This window comes from Falco naumanni, chromosome 6 (assembly GCF_017639655.2).
Source record: "Falco naumanni isolate bFalNau1 chromosome 6, bFalNau1.pat, whole genome shotgun sequence".
Lineage (NCBI taxonomy): Eukaryota > Metazoa > Chordata > Aves > Falconiformes > Falconidae > Falco > Falco naumanni.
In genome coordinates, this window is record NC_054059.1 from 86,437,033 (window position 1) to 86,462,168 (window position 25,136).

The 25,136-nt window shown below is 41.9% G+C and overlaps 1 protein-coding gene across 1 annotated transcript in view; it reads left to right on the top strand.

Moving 5' to 3' along the window:
• Positions 1 to 18,781, top strand: part of EFCAB2 (EF-hand calcium binding domain 2) — a 32,402-nt gene extending 13,621 nt beyond the window's left edge. The window contains exons 2-7 of the mRNA XM_040598947.1: positions 6,268 to 6,352; positions 10,760 to 10,832; positions 15,359 to 15,438; positions 17,320 to 17,362; positions 17,463 to 17,529; positions 18,525 to 18,781. Of these exons, the coding sequence (XP_040454881.1) occupies positions 6,268 to 6,352; positions 10,760 to 10,832; positions 15,359 to 15,438; positions 17,320 to 17,362; positions 17,463 to 17,529; positions 18,525 to 18,640 (464 nt within the window). The 3' untranslated portion in view covers positions 18,641 to 18,781. The remainder of the gene's footprint in view (positions 1 to 6,267; positions 6,353 to 10,759; positions 10,833 to 15,358; positions 15,439 to 17,319; positions 17,363 to 17,462; positions 17,530 to 18,524) is intronic.
• Positions 18,782 to 25,136: the final 6,355 nt, after the last annotated feature.

The following is a 25,136-nucleotide window of genomic DNA, read 5'->3' on the forward strand; positions in this document are numbered from 1 at the left end:
GATTCCCAGATTGGAGTAGGTGCCACTGTCAGTGAAGACCTCAGCCTGGTCATTTCTTGGGAACTCGCATATACCAACTTTCATAAAGCGGCATCTTTTACCTCTTAATTCAATCTGAATGGCTAAACTCAGGTGACACATTTCCCATTGGTGCCATCGATACTTTGTGTCAACCTGTTCTCTTCAGATTACAGTTCAGGAATGGGCTTATCCCTTCTTTGGAGGAATCAAGCTGCCTTATAAACCTCTTGTTTTTCTTCAAAGTTGGTTTGATTAGTCTTTGCAGAATGAAGAGTCTTCAATGAGCACATACCAGATTATTTTGCTATGAATCACAAGACACAAAGAAACAACACTGCATATTCTGCAAGCTTACAGCTTAATCATATTCCTTTCTTTTCTGGTAGCTAATGTATTAATATCATACATGCTATAGGAGGTACAGAATAGAGAAGAAAGATATTTCTCTTGCCTCAATGTTTTTAGCGCACAGCATACAATTATTGTTTCAGCATATTAGGCTGATTGTACATTAAGGTTCCTCTGGAATTAAGAAGGTCACTAGAAAAAATCTAAGTTACGCCTTTTCTTCTACAGTGGAGAAAGGTCTGGCCAATAAGTCAGATTCAAATGGCCTCAAGTTTGTTTCCTCCCTATGTTCCTTTCCCTCAGTAATTTCCTTAAAATAGAATGAGTTAAATGCCATAAGGTTTTCTTCTTTGAGGTGGGGCAAGATTTGTGAGTTACTTTTAGGTCTATCAAGCTCCCCACACTTAACATGAAGGCAACGCAAATATTTGTGACAGAATAATTCAGGGAGTTGTATGCTTTGCTGTGGAATTAGGAAAGAGAAGCAGTAGCATGGGGATGCCTTATGCTGATATCGTCACCAAGAATTCCTCTTATGACACCACGCTGGCTTTCCCTTTTTGTTCAGGAAACACAATGTCTTGATAAAACTGATGAGCTTATTTGAGACTGTTTGAGATTTCACCTGTGCTGGTGATGCTGAGTATCATGACTGCTTTTTAATATCTTGACCTAGGTGATGCTTCAGTTAATGCTTGCATAAAAGCCTGATTAGATCTCCTAAGAACTAATTGATAACCTCCTCTGAGTTGCAATTGTGAAGTCTCATATTGGTTTTTTGCTTTGTATTTAAGCAAATATGCATTGTATAGTTCTTACTAGAACTACAGTCAGATTTGGTTTTTTTTTCCAATTCTTATGCCCTTATTTCCATTAGTGGTTTTGTGAAGGATTTTGGAAGAGGTCAGATGAAACAGTGGCTGCAAACATCAAAGACAAATTTCTTTTAAGTTCACCTCTTTCATCCTTTTGCCCTGTACACCTATATAATAAATTGGGAATTGCCCTTAAAGGGATCATGGTATTCTTCAGGAATAGCACCAGTCTCCCTTCTTACTGGGGAACTGTTCCTGCATCTTGACACATTTCTAGGATTTTAACTCCATATTAGAGCTGTAAGGAGTAAGATTTGTTTAGCTGTTTCTACTTGTTGGCCATACCTTTTTTTTTTTTGACCACACAGTAGGCTCAGTTTCTGAGCAGGGACTTGACACTTTTTTTTTTTTTTTTTTTGTACCTTTTCCACCCCTGGCTGACTCAGATATTCCCCATAGCTCAACCACCTTCTCCCCTCTCCTTTTTGACTGGCATTGTATGACAATACAGAGACTGTTACTTGTGATTTTGGAGACGATGGGAAGAGCTAGGATTTGCAAAGGATGGTCATAGGGGCCTTATGGAAGAATGTTGGAGCAGTGTGGGAGGGGTGGTTAAATACCATGGTTTGGATCTGTGAGCAGAAAGAGAAGATTCACTGAACTTGAGTGGAAACTGCAGGAGGCTGAGGGACTCGCATTTCCTCCACTGGCTGCCTGCACAGTCATGTCCCTTCTCATGTCCATTGCCCTCTTAAAAATGTTCCTGTTTCTTCGCATACCATTCCCAGTTCTTCAACTGACAGGACCAAGGTTGCTGCCTACTTTTCTGGTTGAAATAATGGCTAGTGGGAAAGAGAAGAAACGGTGCTGGAGTATGTAGACACTGGTACGATGCTGTACTTCCTGCTGATAAGCCCAGTTAGTGGATGGGAAGATCTACAAAAGAGCTGTTGATAACAACACTTTCAAATAAAACCAGAACAGCAATATGTAAACGACTCTAAAACTGTCTGTCACTGAGTTGGGGTTACCCAGTTTTGTCCCTTGTCCTTTCAGAGTGACTAGTTCAGCCAGGCAGCCCAGTGTGAGAAAGGGTTCCTTTCACCAGGGACCCTAGGGCTTTCCTCACACCTGCCTGTAACCATAACAGTACCATGAAGAGATGGTGGAGTAGTTAATGAGGTGTCCACATCCACAGAGGAGTTTAAATATGAAATTGACTATATTTATTAAAATATACCTAGATTAATGTTTATAAAGATTAATGTTTCAGGTGTCTTGAGCAGTAACACTAAATAATAAAACCAAGTCCACTGGTGCTTTTACAAATCAGCCCTTAATTTTACTCTATACGTAGCACAGAAAGAGTTTCGGAGTATTGCACAGTGTAAATAGGTTCATCAGGTGGCATTGGGGCTAAATCTTTTCTTGTGAGCAGCAGATGAAGCTGCTCCCCAGCATTTGAGGTGGTTGGTTAATGTTGGCCTACCTGTTCTTTTGATACTTCTTTTTTCTGCACATAATTTCTCTTCAGTGAAAGCAAAGGTTGGCTTTTTGAACCATCAGAGCAACTAGCCCCGAGGAAGAAAAGAAAGCAAGCTCATACAATTAAACAAATGGTAGAATCTAGCAAATTGTATCAACTAGAAATCACTTTGTAAAATGCTCATTACTCAAGAGTCTGGCAGAGCCACATCTATTTAATTGCTTCTGTTCCCTACAAAGACTGAAGCTGTGGTCTTTGAAGAAGAAATGTCACAACTGAAGCAGGAGTGCTGCTTTAAGGGCTGGCTTCAAATGGACCTCAGAGTGCTGGGGAACAGTCTGGACAAGCTGAAGAGGAATAATTCAGTCTGCAAGAACCACCAGAATTAATTTGAGAGTCCCAGCTCCCTGCCAGTCTTACTTAACCGGCAGCATCTAGAGTTTTATCTAGTTCATTTAGACAAACTGGGGAAATAGCAAAGGATAGTACAGGAAAGAAAACTGATAGTGAATACATTTTTCAGTTAATATGTCTGAGAAATGGATTTTAAGACATTTTATCTCCTTATTGCTTATGTGGTAGAAAATAAATGAGAACAAGAAAATGAGGAAAAAATGACAAGTATCTGAAGCATTTTAGTAGCATCAAAATGGAAATATATCATCCCTACAGGATGCATTTGAGGGAATAAGTAGCGGTAGGTATTGAAATCTTTTTTGGCATGATATGTTTTGATATTTATTTATTGAAGCCATTAGAAGTAATCAGATAATTTTATCTTTGATATTATGTATTGTTTTTCTAGTTAGTGGAATAAGTGAGTGAAATCTTTTATTCAATGAAAGGTATTTCTGTCCTGAAAGCTGCTAAAAAATTGCTCCACAGGGCAACATGAAACTTTCATTGATCTGACCATGGAGCACAGTCTCCTTGTATAGAAAGATTTCAGTACATTAGAGCATCACATCTGCTGAGTTAACTGCATGTCTGATCTCTTGAGGCCTTTCTTGAAGGTATAATTTTAAACCTTTATCCATTACTTATATTAGAGCTGGGGTCCATCTTTTTCTCTCTGCCAAACAGAGGTTTAGAATGAATCATAGAAGTCTTCAGATAACGAGTGTTGCCATCCTGAACTTTGTTGAACATCTTTGGCTTTCATTCCTGGAGGGAGGACGAGAGATTTAGGCAATAACTTACTAGGTGTTCACTCATGTCACAGAGAGTCTTTGAGAGGACTACAGTATATTATGTTTTCTTCCATGGATATGGCTCTTCATCACAACTTCCTCTCAGTTCTTGGAAGAAATATAGATTATCTGGTACCTAGATTAAATCATCAAGTTCATTTCATTTCAGGACCTTTCTTTTACGAGCCTCTTGAAACAGGTAAGATTAATATATACTGTTTTCACGGAAGTCAAAGCATGAAAAGGCTGGATGACTACAGAGTTCCAGTACTGGAAATCTCTACCTGCCTCCCCCTGGATAATTTTTATTTCTACAGAAGGCTCACTCATCAGTCCAAGAATATACAGCTATAAATATTTCTTCAGCATTTCTCTATTGCAAGACATAATGTACTTTTGAAGTACCTGATCTTAAGAACTAAACTCCAACAGTCTACATTGGAGACTGAATCAAGGACTCTTTGAAATTGCCAAAAAACCCTCCCATCAAATGTAGTAGTTTGAGTCTTTAGGAGCTCTTCTGCAAGGAGTCAGGTCTACTTGAATTTAACTGTGTTTTTTTGGAAAGGAATTAAACGTGTATTTTACTGCTTAGGCACATAAAAGGTAGGCGTTATTGTCAAGCTATGAAAAGAATCCAGCTTGTCCTGTATCTGGGGACTGAACAGGGCTCTTCTTCCTCAGCCTTCCTTCTTCAGCCTCCAATCCATTGTACATGTACCTGCCCATGCTTCCATCAGGGGAGGAAAGTCAGAGAGAGGAATACAGAATATATTCTTACTTCTCTTTATGTATCCTCTGCCTCTGGGGAGTTCAGTACCAAACACAGCAGCAGGCACCTGTACCTTTATAAGGGGATGCACCTCTCTGCTGTATGGAGAAGAGTTTCCTTGTATCTGAGTCAATCCACTACTTTATTGAAGTGCTTACAGGGTGTGGGGGATTGACCTCAGCCAGCTGCCACCACCCACCCAGCCACTTTCTGCCCTCCTCAGCAGCACAGGGGGACAAAATACAGTGAAAAAGCTCGTGGGTTGAGGTACAGACAGGGAGATCACAAAGCCAAAGTATCGTTTAGCTGTGTTCAGTTCTGAGACCCTTTGCCAGAAAACAGATGTTTCTGTCATGAGGGTGAGAGAGCAAATGAAAAAAATGGTTTCACGCTGCAACTCCAGGAATTCCCAAACTATTTGGATTATAGAAAACCAGGTATGAATTTGTTATGTGTGTGGAAACAAGGTCCAGTGGTTTAGTGTTGGTCAGAGCTGCTCAACAACGCTTAACACCAGGTGAGCGTAAAGAAGAAAAGAAATTGTCTAATAGAGGAGAGCTATGTTTTAATTAGTATGTGGAAAATACAGAAGAGAAGTGTGAAAGTGAGAAAGCAAACGTACCTGATTCCAATCTAATGTTCTGGCTGTTGCTCCGATTTTCCCTGTGGTGTCTCTGTGGAGCCTGTGGGGCTGGCTCACAAAATGCTGCCTCCCATGAGCCAGCTTGCCAGCCAGAGTTGGGGCTGTATTTAGCCATGGGAACCAAAAGGTCAACACCATACCACTTTGTTTCCTGTATTATGTCTTTTGGAGTCAAACATTATTAAATGCTCTAACCAGTTCACTCTTACTTACCTTGGCTTCCTTGCCAGGGAGGTTTTTCTGAGATGGAGCCCTTCCTCTCTTTACATTTTTCTCTTCAGAATGTATTTCCTGGTACTTCCCTTACCCCAAGAATGCAATTTCTGGCTTTAGATGAGATATAACTGTGATAACTTGTGATGGTTCTTTCCCCATTCTTTGATATCGAGACATAAAAAGCAAATGCAACAAATTACTCCTTCCTCTTTGCTGAGATCATCTTCATTTCCAAACTGTTACAACAGATTATTTACCCTGAGACATACTCACTGTGCACATACCTTAGCCATCTCTTAATTCCTGGTTCTCAGCTTTTCATATGTTACGGCTAACTTGGCAGACATGCAAGCACTTAGGTTTCCTTGGATGCAGGAACCTGGATGAAGTGACTCAGCCCCATCTCAGGGCCCACACTTGCCTTCCTCCTGCCACTGGCACCGTGGTGTCCAGGAAGGGCTCAGGCTTGCGGTGCAGAAGGAGCTGTGGCACACTCTGGGCAGGGTCCACACTGCACAGCTAGGTGATCATGCAGCTCAGACGTACCATTACCACCAGACCTGATGTGGCTGCAGAGCCATAGCAAGGCCATATTACTAATATAAATGACTGATTTTGCATTTAGAATGTTTTTTTTTTTTTTTTTTTCTCAGTACCTTTCCTGTTTGCACCTTTATCAGTTTTGGTGCTTCTGCTGTTGCAATGCTCAAATTGGAAATAAATCAGTTGCAACAGTTCAGTGAATCTTTCCTTTCTTATGTTTCTTTTTGCAGATGACGCAGTAGCTGAAATTGAGAAAAAGATTATAGAAGCTTTTGAGGTGTTTGACCATGAATGCAATCAAACTGTGGATGTCAGGTTTGTAAATATCTTCACATAGAAATGTTATGGGATCTGGTATAGAGGTAAATAACTCCTCAAACCTGCATCTGCTTTACCAGAAAATGTAATTGTATTGCCCTGATTAGACAAGTATATCTTTGCTTGTTTAATAGACATTTTGCATTGTTCGGTGGTTGAAGACTGAAACTGGCTTGAGAGAGGGATGCTGGGACTAGTGGAGTGAAGAGGCAAAAGGAAACTGCAGCTAGACAAGGAGTCTAAGGGTACAGATCTCTGCTCTGATAGCTCGTTTGGCCCTACAGGTCCTGGATCCCGAATGGATCCCCTCACTTTCAGTATAGTGCCAGCACATCAAGGGGTGTCCCTGCCAGTGTGTGTCAGGGTTACTTGCTCTCAGTAGGTGTCTCCAACTGCAATGCATCCAGCACGTCCTTCTTCCTCTGGGGTAATACAGGAGGTGGATGTTGGTCTGACAGGAAGGTGTTTTTAGGAGACTTGGAAGAAACTTGCATAAAATTTGATTTAATAATAATAATAATAATAACAACAACAATAATAATAATAATAATAATTATAATTATTATTATTATTGGTCATACTTGCTTGCACCAGAAGGCCATTTGAGCTCAGTACCCTCATCCAAATTACTAGTAGTTACTCGGGGGAGGAATATAACAAATTGAGCAAATACACAGTATTTCTTCTTGGGTTTTTTTTTGTACGTCTGCCACATTATGATTTGGGTGGTGCTTGTTGTTTTGGGTTTTTTGGGTCTTATGATAAATAGTGAACAATTGCTGTCTATTAATCTTCTTGACACCATTAATGATTTCATAACTGTCACATCCATCCCTCATCACAGTAGTTCAAGGCTGAAGAGTCTGGATGTGTTTAATCTCTTAGAAGATTCTGTTCCATTGCTCTGGCCATTCTTTTCTGTGCTCCTTCTTGTTCAGCTTTCTCCTTTTTGAAATGGGAAGACCAGAACTGGGGGAATGGGATGCACACATAGGAGTCAGGAGAGAGAACTGGATGCACTATACCTTTAGCATGCAAATGTTATGGAAATACAAACAAAATACTTGTATGAGGGAGTAAGAAAAAGATCAGCAGAAGATAAAAACTTGGGCTTTTAGACTGATCAGGGCATAACTGGCTATTAGATACAGAGCTAAATGAAGTAACATTTAAAATTTCCTAGGTAATCTTAATTCTGGTATTTTTAAAGTTCAAATATTTGACAGTGCTACTTTAACTTCATTTAAACATAAACATCCATACATGTAACAGTATGGATTTTGTTGTAAAATACAAACCCCACATCTTTATGTCTCACTGAGCAGGTTTTGAAGTTGTTATAAACTGTTATCATTAAAGTTTAGTGAAGTAATTTTTCATATTTCCAGTTGCTATTTTCACAAGAGTATGACCAGAGCTTTTAATTACAGATCAATTACTGAGTATATACACTACAAAGCAGTACAAGAACTGGTGAAATTTTTGTCGTTAGACATTCCTCACAAGGCCAAATTTGAAAACTAAATGTTCCAAACAACTTTTCTGCATTATAAATCAGAGGCAAGAGAGGTGCAGAATATTTAGCTGATGGTTTTAGCAATGCATGCTTACTAATGCCTCTAAATTTAAGAAATTATGGGTACTTCATAGAAGTGAAATGATTTTTTGGTTATACTAGATAGGGAGAATTTCAGGGTACATCTCCACACTTGGTACGATTGTGTTCTGTCCCCCGCAGGGCTCTGTGGGAAGAATGCTTGCTTAAATCTCTTGGCCCATCCCCAGGAAGGTGCCTGGTGGCGCGGGTCTGGGGCTGCCCCAGTGCCCCCAGTGCCCTGCTCCTGGCTGGGTGGTGGGACAGGCCCTGGCTGCCCAGCTTTGCTCTGCCACCCTGCCATGGGGACCCCCTGCCACTGCCCCCACCCCCCCAGCCCTGGGGAGCCCCTAGCCCTCGCTGCACCATGACATACTCGTTGCTTATTTGTCATTTACATCTGCAGTTCTGGCTAAATAGCTGTAGAATTTGCGACAATCCTCACTCTGTAATATGATGGATATAGAGTTGAGAAACGGCTACAACAATTAAATGATACAAATGGACTTTTTAGAAAAATATGTATTCATTCAGACAGTAAGTCATAACATGTGAGAGGGGACATTCAAAAGTCTATTTGACATACTAAATGCACAATTTCACATTAATTTTTATCGTAGTACAGTTACTGACAGTGAACAACAATTTATTGTCTAATTATTCCTAGGTTCATAGTGCAGGGCTGTGTCACAATAACGGGATTATTAATGGCTGATTATCTTGTATCAGAAGGTGGCAGTACAGCACAATTCTTAACCGGAATTGTAGATGTATGCATATTATTGCCTGAAATATCAGATACCTCTGAAGATCAGGGAAGATTACTCTGGCTTGACAGGCCAACGTCGGTGTTGCAGGACTCCTAATGCAAATACAGGGTAGTAAGAAATCGGGTGTGAGGAAGACGGCATTTTTTCATGCTGTTTACAACACACCCTGAGTCAAGAGCTTTCATGGTTTTCCAAATCTTGTCATCACGAGTGTTATATGCAGGGTGAAAACCATGACCCAAAATTTTGTTGCATCTGTGTTACAAAACTTGTATGAACATAAACTCATTTTAACCATCATTTTTGTGTGCTAGAAACTGCACAGCAGAAACTGCAGCTGCTGAGCAAAGTGAGAGGAAGTGGCTGGGAGGAAAGTACAATTTCCTATCCCAGTCTTTTAAACTCCATGCTATTACCAAATGCGACATGGCTTTTTTCACCACAGACACTTCCAGCAGCATTCCCACGCTGCCAGGAGCAGCAGCCAGCAATGCCAGATTTTGCAAACTCTTCTAGGGCCTGGCTTACCTTAGTCACATCGCAGTTTTGCTGAGTGTGAGGTGAGGCAGGAGGGCGATGGCAGCCTTCCCGTCACTGGCAGCCTGTCAGAGCAGCGATGGTGTGGGACAGCAAGGAGGCAGGATTTGTGCTGGGTGTTTCTCTGGGGGAGGCAGAGAATGTTTACAACTATCTTGTAGCAGGGAAAGATGAGGGAGCGCAGGAGTGAAAGCATCAAGTGCAGCATATCTGTGCTAGAAATAGGATGCATGGACAAGGATTATGACTGAATGTCTGACCTCATCGAGGCCAGTGGCCAAACTTCCACTGACGTCCACAGGGGCAAGGTTTTACCGAGTCATTTGAGTAGATGGCTTTGTTTCATAACAACTGTATGGGGTTGGGGTTTGTTTTGTAACTATTTTTGTGCAGCCAGCCTTTTCCTCTCTTTTGCCTATTGTAGTGCTTCTCACATGTTTTCAATCCGAGTGGGAGCTCTTCGGGACCTGTCTGAAGAGGCCAAGAACTGGCCTGTATAATTTTACATGTGCTTGGTGTGCCACATTTGGGGCCTTGATGTTTCAAGATGATTTTACAAAGGTCATTGCTTCTTGTATCTACCATTTTTATTAGGCAATCTATTTTTCTGCCAAGTGTACTGATGAAGAAACCACAGGGGTTTGAATCATGGGAACCACCAGCACTGTGGATACTTAACTCAAATGCGCTTGCATTTCTGTGTTATAGAATTGGACTGAAAATCAGAAGCAATTACTGATGCTTCTGTTATTTTGTTTGCAATCATACCGTAAGTCTCATTAGTACTCTTTTTTACATCTTTACAGTACTTTTATTTCTAGTTTGTGATGTTGTTAATCTTAAACTTTTTTGAGGCATTGCCAGTTTGGTCAGAATTCTATTTAGAGTCTCAGAACAACTGGGCCAGGTTCAGAGGTAAATGCAAGCTATGAATATAATTTGCAGCATAAACAGGGTGATGAAAAGCCACTGTATTGGTCTGTTGGACTCTTTCAGAGCACAGCAGGGGCATAACAGGGCTGCCTCCTTCCTGACCTTTTGTAATTGTTCTTTACTGCAGTTAGAATTTGTATCTTTATAGCATTTAATGCAAACATATGTTTTATTTGTTACCTTTTATCTCAGCAGATTTCCAAGTGTTTTATTATCTATATACTTGTAGACTTTACTGAAATTAAGCTTAACCGTTAGAGGACAGCAGTTGAAAAGTAACCCGCACGCAGTGCACTGCAACACAATGGTATAGAAGAGGGTTTTTTGGGAAGCCACAAGAACAATTATGCTCTTCCAAACAGCTCCAGAATATTTCATGTCTGTAAAAACAGACATTGCTTACTGAGACATCGTCTCAGAAGTCCACATCTATGTGCTTAGGCCTGCTTGTGTGCTTGCACATGCACACTTCTATACACAAGCTCTGAATTGGTATCTGGATCCTCCACAGACATTTTTGTATTGCAGGTTTACTGACAAAGATGTTCTTTCTTTCTTTCTTTCTTTCAGAGAGATTGGTTCAATTGTCAGGTCACTGGGTTGCTTCCCAACTGAGGCAGAGCTACATGAACTGCTTGCAACGGTAAATGTGTAGATCTTTTGTTTGTTTTTTTTTTTTTTTTCAATCTTAAACTTGCACAAGTTTGGCCTTTCTGCCTCGCTGTATGGGAAACCTAAACTTTTCTCCCAGAGGCTGGAAGTGGCATGGAAGTGATTCAGGCAGGCAGGCAGTCTCTCAGGCTGCCCTGAAGCAAGCCTTTAGGCTGATGAGGTCACGACATGGATGGGTTAAAATGAGGAGCCTTTGACTCTCTTTTACCAGAGGAGGTCACTGTGACACTGTGCCAAGGTGGAGGGGCATTTATAGAAAATGGAGGAAAAATTGGCTTTAGCTAATTGAAAAGAATGTCCTAAACCTCAGTTGGATTAGGATATTCAAACACTAACCATCTCACTTTTCTGGACGTGCCATGGACACACACTGGATGATTAAATAATAAAAATCAGTTCTTGAGCAGGTGTTAAAATTGTACATCAAATTCCAAAAATACACAGAGGAAAAGACCTGCTATTTCTTTTCCCCTGTTATTGCTATCATATAGCCAGACCTCTCTCTGTCCTTCATGATGTTTCTCCCAGTCTTGAGGTTTCTCCCAGCCTTGAAATTTCTCAGTTATAGGCCAGTAATCTTTTTTTACTTGATTACGTAAGCCTGTAAGTCAGAATTCAGACATAAAACTTGCAAGTTATTCTTCTGGTTATATACAGGGGTAAGGAACTTGGCTTACATTTCTCCACCATTTTTTCCTGCGCTGTCTTTGTCTCCTTACCTCATGCTTGTAATAGAAAGGATGGTGTGTTGGTGCCTTGGCAGGGTATGGTTAATAGATTGGGCAAAGAAGTAGGAAAAAGACTTCGCATTCTTTTTGCAAACTGATATGCTGCCTTAAGGAATGGAAGATACTGGGGCTGAGAGGTGGAGGAAGGATTTTTCTTTTTCATGTATAGGTCAGGATACTGGGAATTGATCTCGCTTAGTCTTTTCTCCTTGTCCCCAACAAACATCTGGATGGTTGCAGTAGTAGTCTCTACTCAATAGGCTTGTCTGGTCTCTTGTAGATCAAAATTTAGTGTGAGAAATCTTGTGCTGTCTTGTGAAAATGACGCAGCTGCTTCAGCTGAGGAAGTTCAGAGAACCATCAGAGGAGAGAGATCTTTTAACACGATACTGCAATCTGTCTGCTCTGGTTCTGTACTCTCAGTACCAGATTGTCCCAGCTCCTACTGACAAACAAGACAAAATGGAAAGAGAATTTAAGGTGCTTAATACAGATGATATTTATCCTGGCCCACAGAGATTTTTGTTTGCAGCAAATGGACAGTGCAATTGACTCAAGATATAGAATTGAGAAAAGAAAGGGGATGCTTTGGTCATCCCCTCGCCCCAGTGCAGGGGAACCAGGAGTGTTCATGGCCTGCCTCCCCCACCCAAAGAGATTGGAGTTTCTATTCCCCCCGCCCCCCCATTTTCAGCATACATAACAAAGTACAATGCAATGCAGCTATGAGGCAGAAGATTCTTGAGATACGACAGTATAACATGCATGCAATTGTTAATTATAAGGGTATTAAATTAAAGTACTAAATGTATCTTAATTTATGTAAGATACTATTATCAGTGACTATGGTAATACCATTTTATCTTAATCTAGATAAAGTAAAAATTGTCTCTGTTGGCCGGTTTGTAGCCAAGCTATTTCTTTAGTATTTTTGCCCTTTGTAAGCTGTGATTAATTTCTGTTTCTCATACTTGTGTCTCTCAGTCATCCCATCTTGCTATTAGGCTTATTGTAGCTAAACTAGCATATGTTGCCCTCAAGTTATTTGTATTGCCAAATCAGCATTCATATGATTATTTTGTCTCTAAAAATTATCAGATATTGTTTCCTATATTGCCTTATGCTAAATGCTGTACTTACTATCATATCTTTAGGCCTACTTAAAAAATTAAGATTAAATGATAAGCCTAGAGAAGGTGAAAACTAATCTGAGGGTTACTACAACGCTTACAGTTTGAAATCCCAGGTTCGGTGCACTGCTCTGCCACAGATCTCCTGGATAACTCTGGACAATGGTTTTATTTCTCTGTGACTCAAGTCCCCAAATGTTACGTGGGCAATAATAGTATGGCTGTGAGAGCAGAGATACGAAACATAACGGGTGCTACAACACAGTGGTTATGTGAGCTGTGGATCTACCCAAAGGAAAGAAACTGAGCAAAACTCAGGGAGTCTGAACAAGCAAATACTGTTATTGTCACAGTCACTGTGAAAAGAGGGGAAATTACAGAATAAGGAAAATATCGATAGGAAATGAGGTGTTGAACAGGAGTAAGCATGAGGAAGGGTAAGAGGATACGTACACCTGCAAATCCAAATACTTACTGATTTAAGCAAGGTTAATATCTTCAAATAATTCACATATCTATCCAATGTTAGAAATAGGACTAATTGTAACAGTTCAAGATATTGCTGGGCCTGTAGAGCCACTGAAATGGAAGCTGTTCTTTCCAGCTCAGAGGAAGCTGAAGTTGCTCATCACCTCCCAGGGCTAGGTCCGTTGTCAGGAAGGACACGTTTCTTCTGCAGACTGCTTTCTGAAGGCGAAATACAAACAGCACACCAACAGAAAGAGGCAAATCTGCGTGAGATTTGTCAGTGAGGGCTGATACTTTCATAGGTATTTGTTATGTTGAGCTCTGGAGTGGTCATTGCTGATGAGTTCTTCTGGTGTGAAAAGTGGGATGGCCTTCAACTGTTTGGATGAGCAGATCTAATGGTTTTGTGCTCTTAAACATTGTTTATATAACTTGCCACCTTCATGGGTGTTCTGGGTCCTTGATTTTGGTTGTTCTGCTTAATATAAGACACATCTCTCTCCTTCAGATAAATAGCTGCCATATTTCTTTTTCTGTCTCCATGGACTTCTGACCTAAAACTAGTTGAAGCACAGATGTTCCCTAAAACGTCCTGTGTACCTACACACCTCAATATTTGCGATGCATGGAATAGTTCAGTATATTGGCTGTTAATGTCACTGGAAAAAAGTTCAGTTTTGCCAGGTATTTTTTTATGTCTTTTCAATCAATCAAGCAGTAAACCAAATGATTCCATAATGGTAAAAGGTACTATTTGATTTAGCGTGAAGCATGCAACGGCTTCATTTCCTTGCTAAATATCCCTTCTGCTAGGCTCACCAAACAGAAGGGGAAAAGTGCCTTTTCAAGCCAATTTCCACACTGAAGCAGCAGGAGGTGGTGCCTTCTTCCTTCTTCTAGCAACCAAACCCCTTCAAGAGTACTGGAAAAGAGCAGGCAGCAGCTCTCCGGTTAAGCAACTGGATGTATCAGGCCTCACCCCAGCTCTGACCCAGCTCCCAGGAGGATTTCTTACTTCGTCTTTTCCTGGCTTAGTTAGGAGGTTTCAAATCGGTGCCTGATTGTTCTTTCAGTCTGAGCTGTGTCTTGGAGAGCCTAGCAAGGTGTCACTGCTGCCACATGAGACCACAAGGCATGCATCCAGTTTCAATGCAGACAGGCACAGGCTAGCTCCATCAAGAGGGCTCCTTGGGAGTAAAACTTGAAATTTTCACAGGGGAACGCACCCTGATGATAGGCAGCAGTTTTTACCATGTTGCTCATCTCTTGTGGAAGTACAGGAATACAGTGGGAATGCTGCTAGAAGTCCCCGATGTTTTGGGACTAATCGTGTTAGTTTATTTGGGAGGCAAAGGGAAGCTTTTCTTTGTGTAGCGTTTTATGAGCTGTCCTATGACTGTTTCAGACTGCCCTGACTCAGTCTGCCTGCCTCGCTGGTCTTTCCCCTGACAATGCTCTCTGGCTATGAAACATGTGGAGGCAACAAATTCCATCCTTGAGGTGTACTAGGCTGGGGCTGTGTCCAAACTAGCACATTAAATATGCCCAGAAACATCCCTGGGTGTCGAAGCCAGCTGGCACACAGCAGCTCATGTCTACCCTGGCGAATGTTTTATGTGGAGTGGCCGCCCAAAGCAGCCTGCTGGGGAAAAGTCCCCAAGGTCCTAGCCAGGCCTGGTGACTGCTGGGGGCAGTGTTAGGTGACACAGGCCAAAATCATGTCAGGGAACGTGCTAATGGTTTGCTGTTATGGGTGGTCACATCACGCTGCCTGGGAATGTGCCAGGTCCTGCTAGACTTTACTAGTATGAACGCAGTCTGAATGTTTAAACCTCTGCTGAGTGGCTGTGGGAGATAAGATCAGTTACCAGTCGTCCCGTTCCCTTGCGTGAATGGTTTCCAAGCACAAGAGGGCAACATTAGCTTGTTGAAAGTGTCTATAATAGCAGGTCTGTATTTTGCCTGGGATATTATTTCTTCCTTCATTTTCTTCCTATTCAATCACAATCATTTCACACAGATGTTATGGTGCCATGTGATACTAAAAGCCTGATAGAAATATTCAAAGTCTAACTCTGTAATGTTAATGCAGGAACCACCCCAGTTTTCTGGTTTTCATATTAGTTTGCTAATGAGTCATATAACCTGCCATACTTAAGTTTTATTTTTAGGTAGAAGAAGAAGAACCAACCGGATACATTCATCTGGAAAAATTTCTTCCAGTGATGACAAAAGTACTACTCGACAGAAGGTAATGGAAAGTGGATTTTTCTGCGTCTGTAGTTTATTCCAGATTGACAGGGTGGATTCAGAATAAATACATCTACAGCCATTTTATGTAACTGGAAGGAGTACAGGTTTTTTTTTTTGTTATTTAAACTCAGATTACATTAGTTTGATAGATTTTGTTTTGAAATTACTTCACCTACACAGAATTATGTTGTACAGATGATATAAATAATACTAGCTTATAATCATGAATTATGATAATGTGTAGCTTTTTTATTTTTAATACGAATCAGAATTAACTTGCTATTCAACATGTTTTGTGCATCTCTAAAATATTTTATATGCAAATTAAGGTCATAACCATTACTTTCTCTGAACATATGAGTTACGGTTACTGAGAACCACAGTCTGTTACAGTGTGTTTTTAATAAGTTGTATAAATCAGCTTCATATTCATGTCTCAAAGTGGCTGCCAGGTACAGTTGAATGTATACAACTAGCACCCTAAATGCCTCCTGATCTAATAGAAGCCTAGAACAAAAACACTGTTTATTTTTGCTGTTCATATTAAAAGGTACATAGAAATGTTTGCATGTACACAGCAACCTGTGCTATTTTGGTATTTTGCACTAAAAGCAAGATTAATTATAAGGAATTTGTCTTTTGTTTTAAAGATGGTAGCCAAGGGTTTTGGGAGGCTCATTCTTGTCCAATACTGAGAAGTTGTTTTGTGCACAGAGGGTGGGAAGGTGTTCGGTACATGAAATAGCTATAGGATTTCCCAAAACTGTCTGGCAGCGCCCAGAGGCCGCGGGGTCCAACGTGGGGCTGTGTTCGAGAGCCTTTGTGCCCCTGGCTGGACACGAACCAGCCATCGGTGTTGGGGTTCTGCTGTGCCGGTGCAAGTGTGCTGCATTCTCAGGTTCCTGCGCCTTCACCTTCTCTGGCCTTCTTGGCACATTTCTGGCTCCACACTGATGATCACAAAATGATCCCTGGCTGCTCTGGGCTCTCTGCTCCTCCTCCACACCCCCTCCACACAAACACACACACACACACACACACACACACATAAAAACCTCACACACTTTCCCCAGGCTACTGCAGGCTTGTCAAGACCCACTTTATCTTTTGGGCACTATGTCCATAGTTCACTTGTCCAAGGGCACATGAGATTTAGATCATAAAAACAAGGCCTCTTCTTAGCACATTTGATTTTTAGATAATAAAAGAGCGAGGCGGGTCTGGACGAAACAATCAAGCAGCTAGAATCTCCTTGCCTTCAGTGTCTTCTCTTTAGTATTTTCGGGGGTTGGTGAGAGTCTGCTGGGATATGGAAGGTTTCCATTGCTGCACAGGGCTTCCTTTCCAGCTCTGAAGTCAGGCACACATGCACGCACACACGTGCTCGGTTCTGCCATCTCTCTGAAATTGTTAGTGACAAACCTTTTCTTTGGTAGCTACCAGCCTCCTTCGCTCATCATCAGATCATTAGGCTGTCAGAGTCCCACTAGGTGATCTGTTGGCTGTTGTCTGGCATATCTGGACAGAACTTTGTTGGTTTTTTTTTTGGCCACCTTCTTTTCAGTGCATTGTCTTACGTGGAATGATTCAGCTATTACCGATTCCTGCTGACCCACTCAGCCAGCTCAGACATGCAGAAGCCATTCATCTGGCTCTTTAGCACAAGGAAAATTAAACAGGAGTACAATAAAAGACATAAGAGGTAACGATATTGACAGTTCCAAAAAGTCAAGGTGGAGTTAAATGTTTGATAGACAAACTTGGTAAATTCTCATAGAAAATATGTTTTTCCTTTCATTTGGTGCTCATATTTTATTTTTTCAGAGTAGTACAGCAGCCTGACAAACAGTGACTTAACTTTCTGATTTAATGGTTTCAGCTACCGGCCTATTCCAGAAGATGTTCTTCTACATGCGTTTGAGGTCTGTAACTAAATATTCAAGTACTGAATTGCTGGAAAGAAGTTGCTGATTCTTGATTCAGGATGGTTAAACCCACAAGTTTTATTCTTTTTCTTTAAAGGCTTTGGATGAGAATAAATGTGGATATATTACTAAGGAGAAGCTGGTCAAATATTTGACTGAAGAAGGTAACATGACTTTTGTAATATCAGTATTTAAGTAAATAAACATTACATGTGTACATGGCAGCTTGAGGTCCTCATTCTGCATGCCAAAACTTGCGGGAGTAGATACATTCTCTTCAAAAAATACCGTTGCTGTGATGACTGGCTGCAGACTACATCATTTCACTGGTGAATAATGCAGGGAAAGAACATTTATCTGCTTGCTTGCAGACTTTATGAGATAGAGATTATTATTATTAAGAGTCATAATTCAATCTTGTGCGGTGTTTTATGATTCTGTGCACATCTCTGTGCTTTGTAAGGATGTGACTCTTTTTTTCTGTCCTCCTGAAAACTGTATTTTAGATTTCCAGATGTTTCAAGTAGTTTCAGTGCTTATTTGTTCCTACATTATCTTGATCTTAATTCTAGTGCTGCATGCAAACAAAGAGATTCCAAGAGCAGATTTAAGTTGTATATCATGTAATCCTCAGTATCCCTTGATGAGCCTGCTTTTCCTGCACGGCTGACTCATGCCTGCCTGCCTGAAGTACAAAATAATGTGCAGGCTTTGCGCAAGACCTACCCTCAGATGGGAACCGTGTTCTCAAAGACGGATGAAATAGGCCATCAGCAGCTTTGAAGCTCCTAAAAGAGAAAAACCAGAAGCCTTTCATGATGTAAATATGAGTGCAGGGATAGCCAAATGAGAGATAATAATTCTAACGTACACATTAGAAGAATTCATTCTGACAAAAATGGTTGTTTCGAAATCCCTGTGGCAGAGAGGAACAGGCTGTTTTGGAGTCTGTGGACCAGAAGGTGATCAGAAGATCCAGCTCGCTTGGTGTGGCAGGGCTTACACTGGCAAGAGTGAAGGAATTGGATCCTTAGTATTTCTCCTTTTCTCCTCTGTGTGAGGACCAAAAGGAGATCCTTGTGAGGGAACAGAGGTGTAATCTGCCAGCCCTGAAAAGAATACTTACTGAGACAAAGCGTTATTCTCTGCTGTCTTTCAGGTGAGCCCTTCACTCAGGAAGAAATGGAGGACATGCTCTCCACGGCTCTAGATCCAGAAACAAATACTGTTCGCTACAGAGACTACATTTCAGTGTTGACAGTAGATGAAACTTAAAATCTTCCCCTTCAGCGTTGGAGATGCCTTTTGGTAATGGCAGTGTAGCTTGGCAGTTAGTTGGAATATGTATTTTAAAGTATAACAAAGCTCAGGTTGTGACTTTGTGCTTATAATTAAAATAAAATCTGTGTAGCTATATTTCCTTGCGTTCTGTATACATGTTGAAATATATTCACACCTGAAAAAAGAGCTCTTGACAGAAATACTGTGTAAGGTCTGGGAAAGAAATCATGGAATTTGGTTTGAAAATAACAGGAAAAATGATGTTAATGGAGTCAAGAAATGACTTTACAATTGCATCTGAAAAAACTAATGGAAAGTGAAAACTGTGAAAGCGGGTCATAAGCAGGTGAGTATTTTAAGATGACCAAAATCACAAAGGCATTCTACTAAGATAAAGCTTTTATATTTAAATGTAATCCCTCGTTGTGTTCAACTAATAAGGCACCAGGTAGGTTACTCCTTTTGAAATAATATAATAGATCAAATAAACTTTCTACAATTTCTAGTTTTTGTAAAACACTTGTGTTTTGTTTATCATAGGCAATTAAACTGGCCCAGTTTGTTCCATTTTGTGTTACTCCTCCACTGGGACAATGTATTTTGCTCCCATTTTAAACATGCAGGTAACACTCAAACCATTGTTGTAGTCAAATTTGCAACCAAAGTAATCCTTGAGAACATTTCTGTTTCTGTAGGCAATAAACAGTCCCCTTTCATAACCAGTTTGAAAGTTGGGAGCGTAAACGGTTCAAAACTTAGGATCATAGGAGTAGAATTTGGGTTTTGTAAACTGATGAAGCACCATTTTTTTTAAATATGTTAGTGTGGAATATGTGTCTCAACCACCTGTGCTAGAAGTCCACCACAGACCTGATTGCTCTTCTCATTTCTAGCTTAAACATTTTCTTGTCTGTTACTGTACTGTTGTCCTTTGAGTTCATGTTCTTTCCCTTGGGTTCTTACCTTGTACATCATCTTCTAACAAGTGACCAGTGGTTGCCCTCAGCTGATGAGGTCTCAGCAGGTAGGAGAAGATTCTGTGGTCTGGTCCTCAAAGGCACCATCTTGCAATTCGCGCTCCACACCTTCCACCCCATTTCTGTTTTTCTACTCCCTGTCAAGTTTGTTTTCCTCCTGTGCAGTGTCCTGCCACTCCTCTGTCTTAACTCTGTATCCCAGCTCTGTGTCATCAACAGACTTCATCGGCTGATGAAATCTGGGTAAGTGACACACAGAGGCATTGATTGCCTTACCCCCTGTCATGCCCTTCTAGTGGCAGAGCTGAGAACAGAGCCCAAGGCTCCTCATGTCACGTCTTTTGCTCTCCTCATTTCTTTCACTGGAGCTGGAAGCTCGGAGGAGCTGTTTTCATACCGAGCCTCAAGGGAGCTGTCTCGCAAAGAAGAGATTAGCACGAATCTAAACGTGGTGATGGAAGCAAAAGCAATCCGGGAGAGACCTTTTAAAAAATTCTCTTTCTCCTCTAACCCGAGCTGTCTGTCACTGATACTTTCTTAAATGGTAAGGCAACAAAATGTTAATGCAGGTAAACAACATTTGCCTAGTTCTAAGCTAGGTTTCCACCTGGGACCCACTGTTGCATTGGTCCTAAGACCCTGCAGTGCACTCTCGTTAACACATTTACTGTGTATTTCATCTCTTTGTCAGTAAGAATGAAAAAAACGGTAATCATTAGTGTTATAATGCATGATGATACAGGTTTTTGAAGATTAAAGCAAGAGCAGCAAAGGCCAATTAAGAAAATATATTTTTTATTAGCCTTCTTTAGTCTCTCTTTGGAAGCTGGAATTATTTTCCCTAGAAATAATAATCCTTCTTCCATTGGATAGACAGTATGTTTTACTGGATTCTGACACAGCTGGCGTGAATACAAGTTTCATTCATATTCTGCAGTCTTGGAGCCACTGTCAGCCTCATCTTGGATGTCAGCAGGAAGATGCTGATACCAGGAAATCATTCCAGAGTTTGCAGTGCTCCAGAGAGAGCACAATTTGTTCCTAGTGGTGCTACCCCAGAGGCCACCTCAGCTGCTGCCGTATCAATCAGGACACCCAGGTACCACAGTTACGATGCATAGTGCAGATAGGATCTTAACATGTATCCTTTGATGATACAGATACTATTTTTTATCCCACAGTCCTCAAATGCAAGGGTATTTGGGCAAGTGAAAATGGGGTTGTGCCTGAATTTATCACACAGCAACACCTCCAGCCCTATCTTCTTTATACCTGTCCCCAAGAAAGATTTGTGGGAACAGAACAGATAAAAGCAAGTCCTCACAAATTCCATTGCCTAGCGAGTTTCCAAACGGGGGGTGAAGGGAGTGTCCCGAACAAATCTCAGCCCCTGTAGGATGCAGAAAGCTGCGTGCTCCCTGCCAGCTGGGCTCGTGCAGCGGTGCTCCGAGCATCTTGTGGGGCAGCTGCCCCGGCAGCAGCTGAGCGGTGCCCTACACACTGCTCTGGTGCCCTACACGCTGCTCCGGTGCCCTTGTCTGGCACGTCTTGCCAGCCCGTGCCGTGCCCACCTGTCTCCCTGTGGTGCTGGGGGGCTGCACAAGGGACCTCTGTGATGCTCCCTGGGATGGGCTCTCTGAGTGCCCTGCGTCACTGTGCTCCCTGCGGGTGAGCGGGGTCCTGCACCCCAGGGGAAGAGGGAGGAGAGGGGGTTTAGGGAACCATTTTGCCATAACTAAAAAAAACCCTTTTAGCTTCTAAATTGGAATGGAAAAATACATTATCCTCTTCACTCAGGTGGACAGATCAAACTGCTGAGTGGTCCTGAGCTGTCTCTTGCTACATGCCTCTCCTTGCTGGCTGTTTTGCCTCTACCCTCAAGATCAGGAACCCAGATAAGGGAGCAGATCATCGCACCAGGGAGCCTCTAGGGAGGAACCAGCCTGGCACCTGGACTACATCCACACAGGGAAGCAGAGCCAAGGCTTTGAAGAAACTGGGGAAGTCAGAGGGGTTTTGACCTAGCTGAAGGAGGGAGAGGGAAGGGAACTCATTACCCAGACGTAAAAAAGAAAACAGAAAAGAAAGAGAAGAAATCAAAGAAGCAAACCCTGGAAACCATCTACAAATACAACTGAATCAGCAGGCTGTTTACATCACTGCTGCGCGTTGTAGGCTGGACAAGACTTCACTTGTTTAAAACTTTCAGTAGGTTCAGCTGTGCCACGGCATATCTGGTATGTGGTGGAGACCTTCTCCTCAGCGCTATCGATACTGTGGAGAAGTTCTTCCAGCTGCTGACTTTGTGTTTGGCAGCCCTGCTGCTTGTATTCAAGGTACCATATCGCTTTTTATGTTTTCCTCATCAGCTTTGGGGTTGCTTCTCCAGAACACTTTTCTGCCTGGTAGTGACAGTCTCGTATACATTCGCACCTGAAGGCTTCAACACTTCCCCGTTGCCGCGCGTGCCACCGTGGTATTTACAGTCCGTTCACACTCCCTATGGACTGGGCAGAAACAGGAGTTGCTGCGGCCACCAAAAGGCTATGGGCACTGCGGGAAGGGGACTGGGCTGTCCACCAGTGCACCTCCACCCACGTTTCCCAGAGGTAAGAGTCTGCAAAATGTTAAGGCTCTTACCTCTGTTCAGGCAAGAAGAACTTGCAATGTTTTCCCTCCTTTGTCTTGTTTGACTCTGTCTTTTCTCCTGGTTCTCTTACACCTCATTTCATTAAGCCAGTTGCGCGCTGGCCTGCGAGGGTTGAAAATGCCAGAGAGTTTTGCTCTGCCCCATGTTGCTGCCCATGACAGGGTGGCGTTTATCACCTGATCTAGACTTGCCACCACTGAAATCAGCCCTGGAAAAACTCATCACAGATATCGGGAGGATCCCAGGCCTTCGGTTTCAGGGGGAAGTGGCTGAGGATGCTGGAGTTCAGCCGGGGCTGGGATGGGGACGAGGAGCTATGATTTCTTTAAATCCTGTCATCTGCTGTTACCGTTGTTGAAAAGGGGGAGCGTAGTCTCGACAGCAAGGCACCAGGTTGGCAGGCAGGTTTCATTCTAGACTTTGTGAGAGGTATTGAGAAAGTCGTATAATCTCTCCCTAGCTGAACTTTCCACCTATAAAGTCAAAGTAATTACAAGGAATAGGAGACGGAGAGTATCTGTCTTGCCTGTCGGACGTTTTGTATTCCTGGCTCTGATGTTTGCACAGTGTCTGGTACTATGATGTTCTGATAAAAATCAGTGCCTACAGACCTCCCTGTCACATAATTAATAAAGTTCTCAGCCTTCAAGTCTCTCGTTCCAGACCGTACCTTCAGGTCGCAGCTTCTAAGCAGGTTGGTCTGCAGCAAGGCTGTTTGTTTTCCACGGAACCCAGCTCTGCTTCACAGTGTCTCACTCCGTGATAAGTCTGATTGTAAAACTATTGAAACATCTGGTCTTATTGTTGGAGGGTTGTTTTGGGGGGGCAGGTCAGTACTAGGCATGGGGACGATGCTGATTTAAAAGCTAAATAAAGATGTAGGTTGAAACAAAGCAGATTCTCCTGTTTAACCCATTTTGAATCCCTGGGGCTACTATTTGGCTTAGCACAGTTCTGAAAGCCAAGAAAATGTTATTCATTATGCTCAAAAGACTGATCACAGCGTTTATATCCTGGGGCCCAAATCCTGAAGTCCTTATTCAGGCAGAACTCCCATTGACTTCAAAGGCAGTTCTGTCTGCAGAAGAGCTGCAGGAAGAGCGATGCGCTGGCTCACGGGGCGTTCATTGTAAAAACCTTTTAGTCTCTTTAAATGAAGCCTCATCTCTGGTAGAGCTGACAGAGATGTGTGCAACCAGCATGCAACTTGTGGCACTGAAACGACCGAAAATGTAACCCCATGTGAGTAGGTAGTTCATTTTGTCTCCAGTAATGCAAGCAAGCAAGATTCAGCAAGCGTGAGCAGACGGAACTTTTCCATGTTGTTTGGAGTACAAAAAGCAGAAATCTAGGGTGTTACTGCATGGAGGCTTAAAATTACCTCTTCCTGCCGTTATCCTGGAAACACTGCAGCCTTAAAAACACAACACATGTTGCTTCTGTGATTACATATGCTAACCTGATTCCTTTTATCCTGGGCTCTGTTCCTTTTAGAAGCCCTTTTCCAACAAGCTTGGCTGTTGCAGATCCCTGCCTGAATGATAGCATAGAAAGAAACAGTGTGAAATAAGATGCGTCATGTAGAGCAAAGCCTTTGAATATATGCGGCCAACAGGAGTCTCTTTCCCACCAAGGTAACAGCGTCCTTCGGTGCAGAACAGGTCCTAAGCTTTGCTTTGCGGTGTGCAGCCATGCCTTTTCCTGGACACCAGCCTAGGGATTACCATAACCGGAGTGGAGTTCTCAGGTTTTCCAGAGGGGTGATTTTGGAGCTGACAGTATAAGAATTTGAAGCTCTCCATGTGAGGTCTTCCACACGTGCAAGTTACCTAAGCTGTACGCATGACAACAGTTCAGGTTTTACAGTGATGGAATACTAGGGATGTGGTATGGTCCAGATGGAAGCTAGTAACAAAGGCTGAAATTTAGCTTCATTTTAATTTATAGTAACACAGCCAATTAAAAATCGGTAGTTCAACTTTAAGGACCACTTTGTTGAAATACTTGCCTGGTGAGGTTGCACTCATTATCGCAGAGACAAAACTAAAATAAAACCCCCAGAACGTAGTGAGTTTTCATGTGGTGTTGAGTTGTTGTTAAGTTGTTGCCTTGAGAAGCGATGCCATTCCCCAGAGCTCCCCCAGACAGAGAGATGCCTTCAAATTCAACTCCAGCTTGATGGAAAGCAGAGAACCTTTCTCTAGTTCTTTGGGCTTCATCAAAGTTGCAGAGATTCGTGGTTAAGCTAAGTACAATGTTTTACCAGCAACTGCTGAGATCAATAGGGGAGAACTTCCTGGAGAAATTGTGTAGTGGGGAAAAGACCACTCTAAATACAGGGGCCTTGAGTCAACCTGTTCCCGGAAAGAAAGGAAGGAAGGAAGGAAGACAGAAAAGAAAGACAAAGAAAGAAAAAAAAAAAAGAAGGAAAGGAAGAAAGTAAGAGAACAGGAGAAAGAGAAAGGAAGAAAGGAAGGAAGGAAGAGAAAGAGAAGGAAAGAAAGAAAAAGAGAAAGAAAAGAAGAAAAACTAAAGGAAGGAAGAGAAAGAAAGAGAAAAGAAGGAAAGAAGGAAGGAAGATAAAGAAAAGGAAAGGAAGGAAGAAAGAAGAAAAAAAGGAAAGAAAATGAAAGAAGAAAGAAACAGGAAGGAAGAGAAAGAAAAGGAAGCAAGAAAGAGAAAAAAGCAAAAGAAAAAAAGAAAAGAAAGGAAGGAAGGAAGAGAAAGGAAGAAAGGAAGCAAGAAAGAGAGAAAAAAGCAAAAGAAAAAAGAAAAGAAAGGAAGGAAGGAAGAAAGACAAGAAAGAAAGAGAAGAAAGGAAAGAAAGAAGAGAGAGAAGGAAGAAGAGCTCCATGGCCTGATC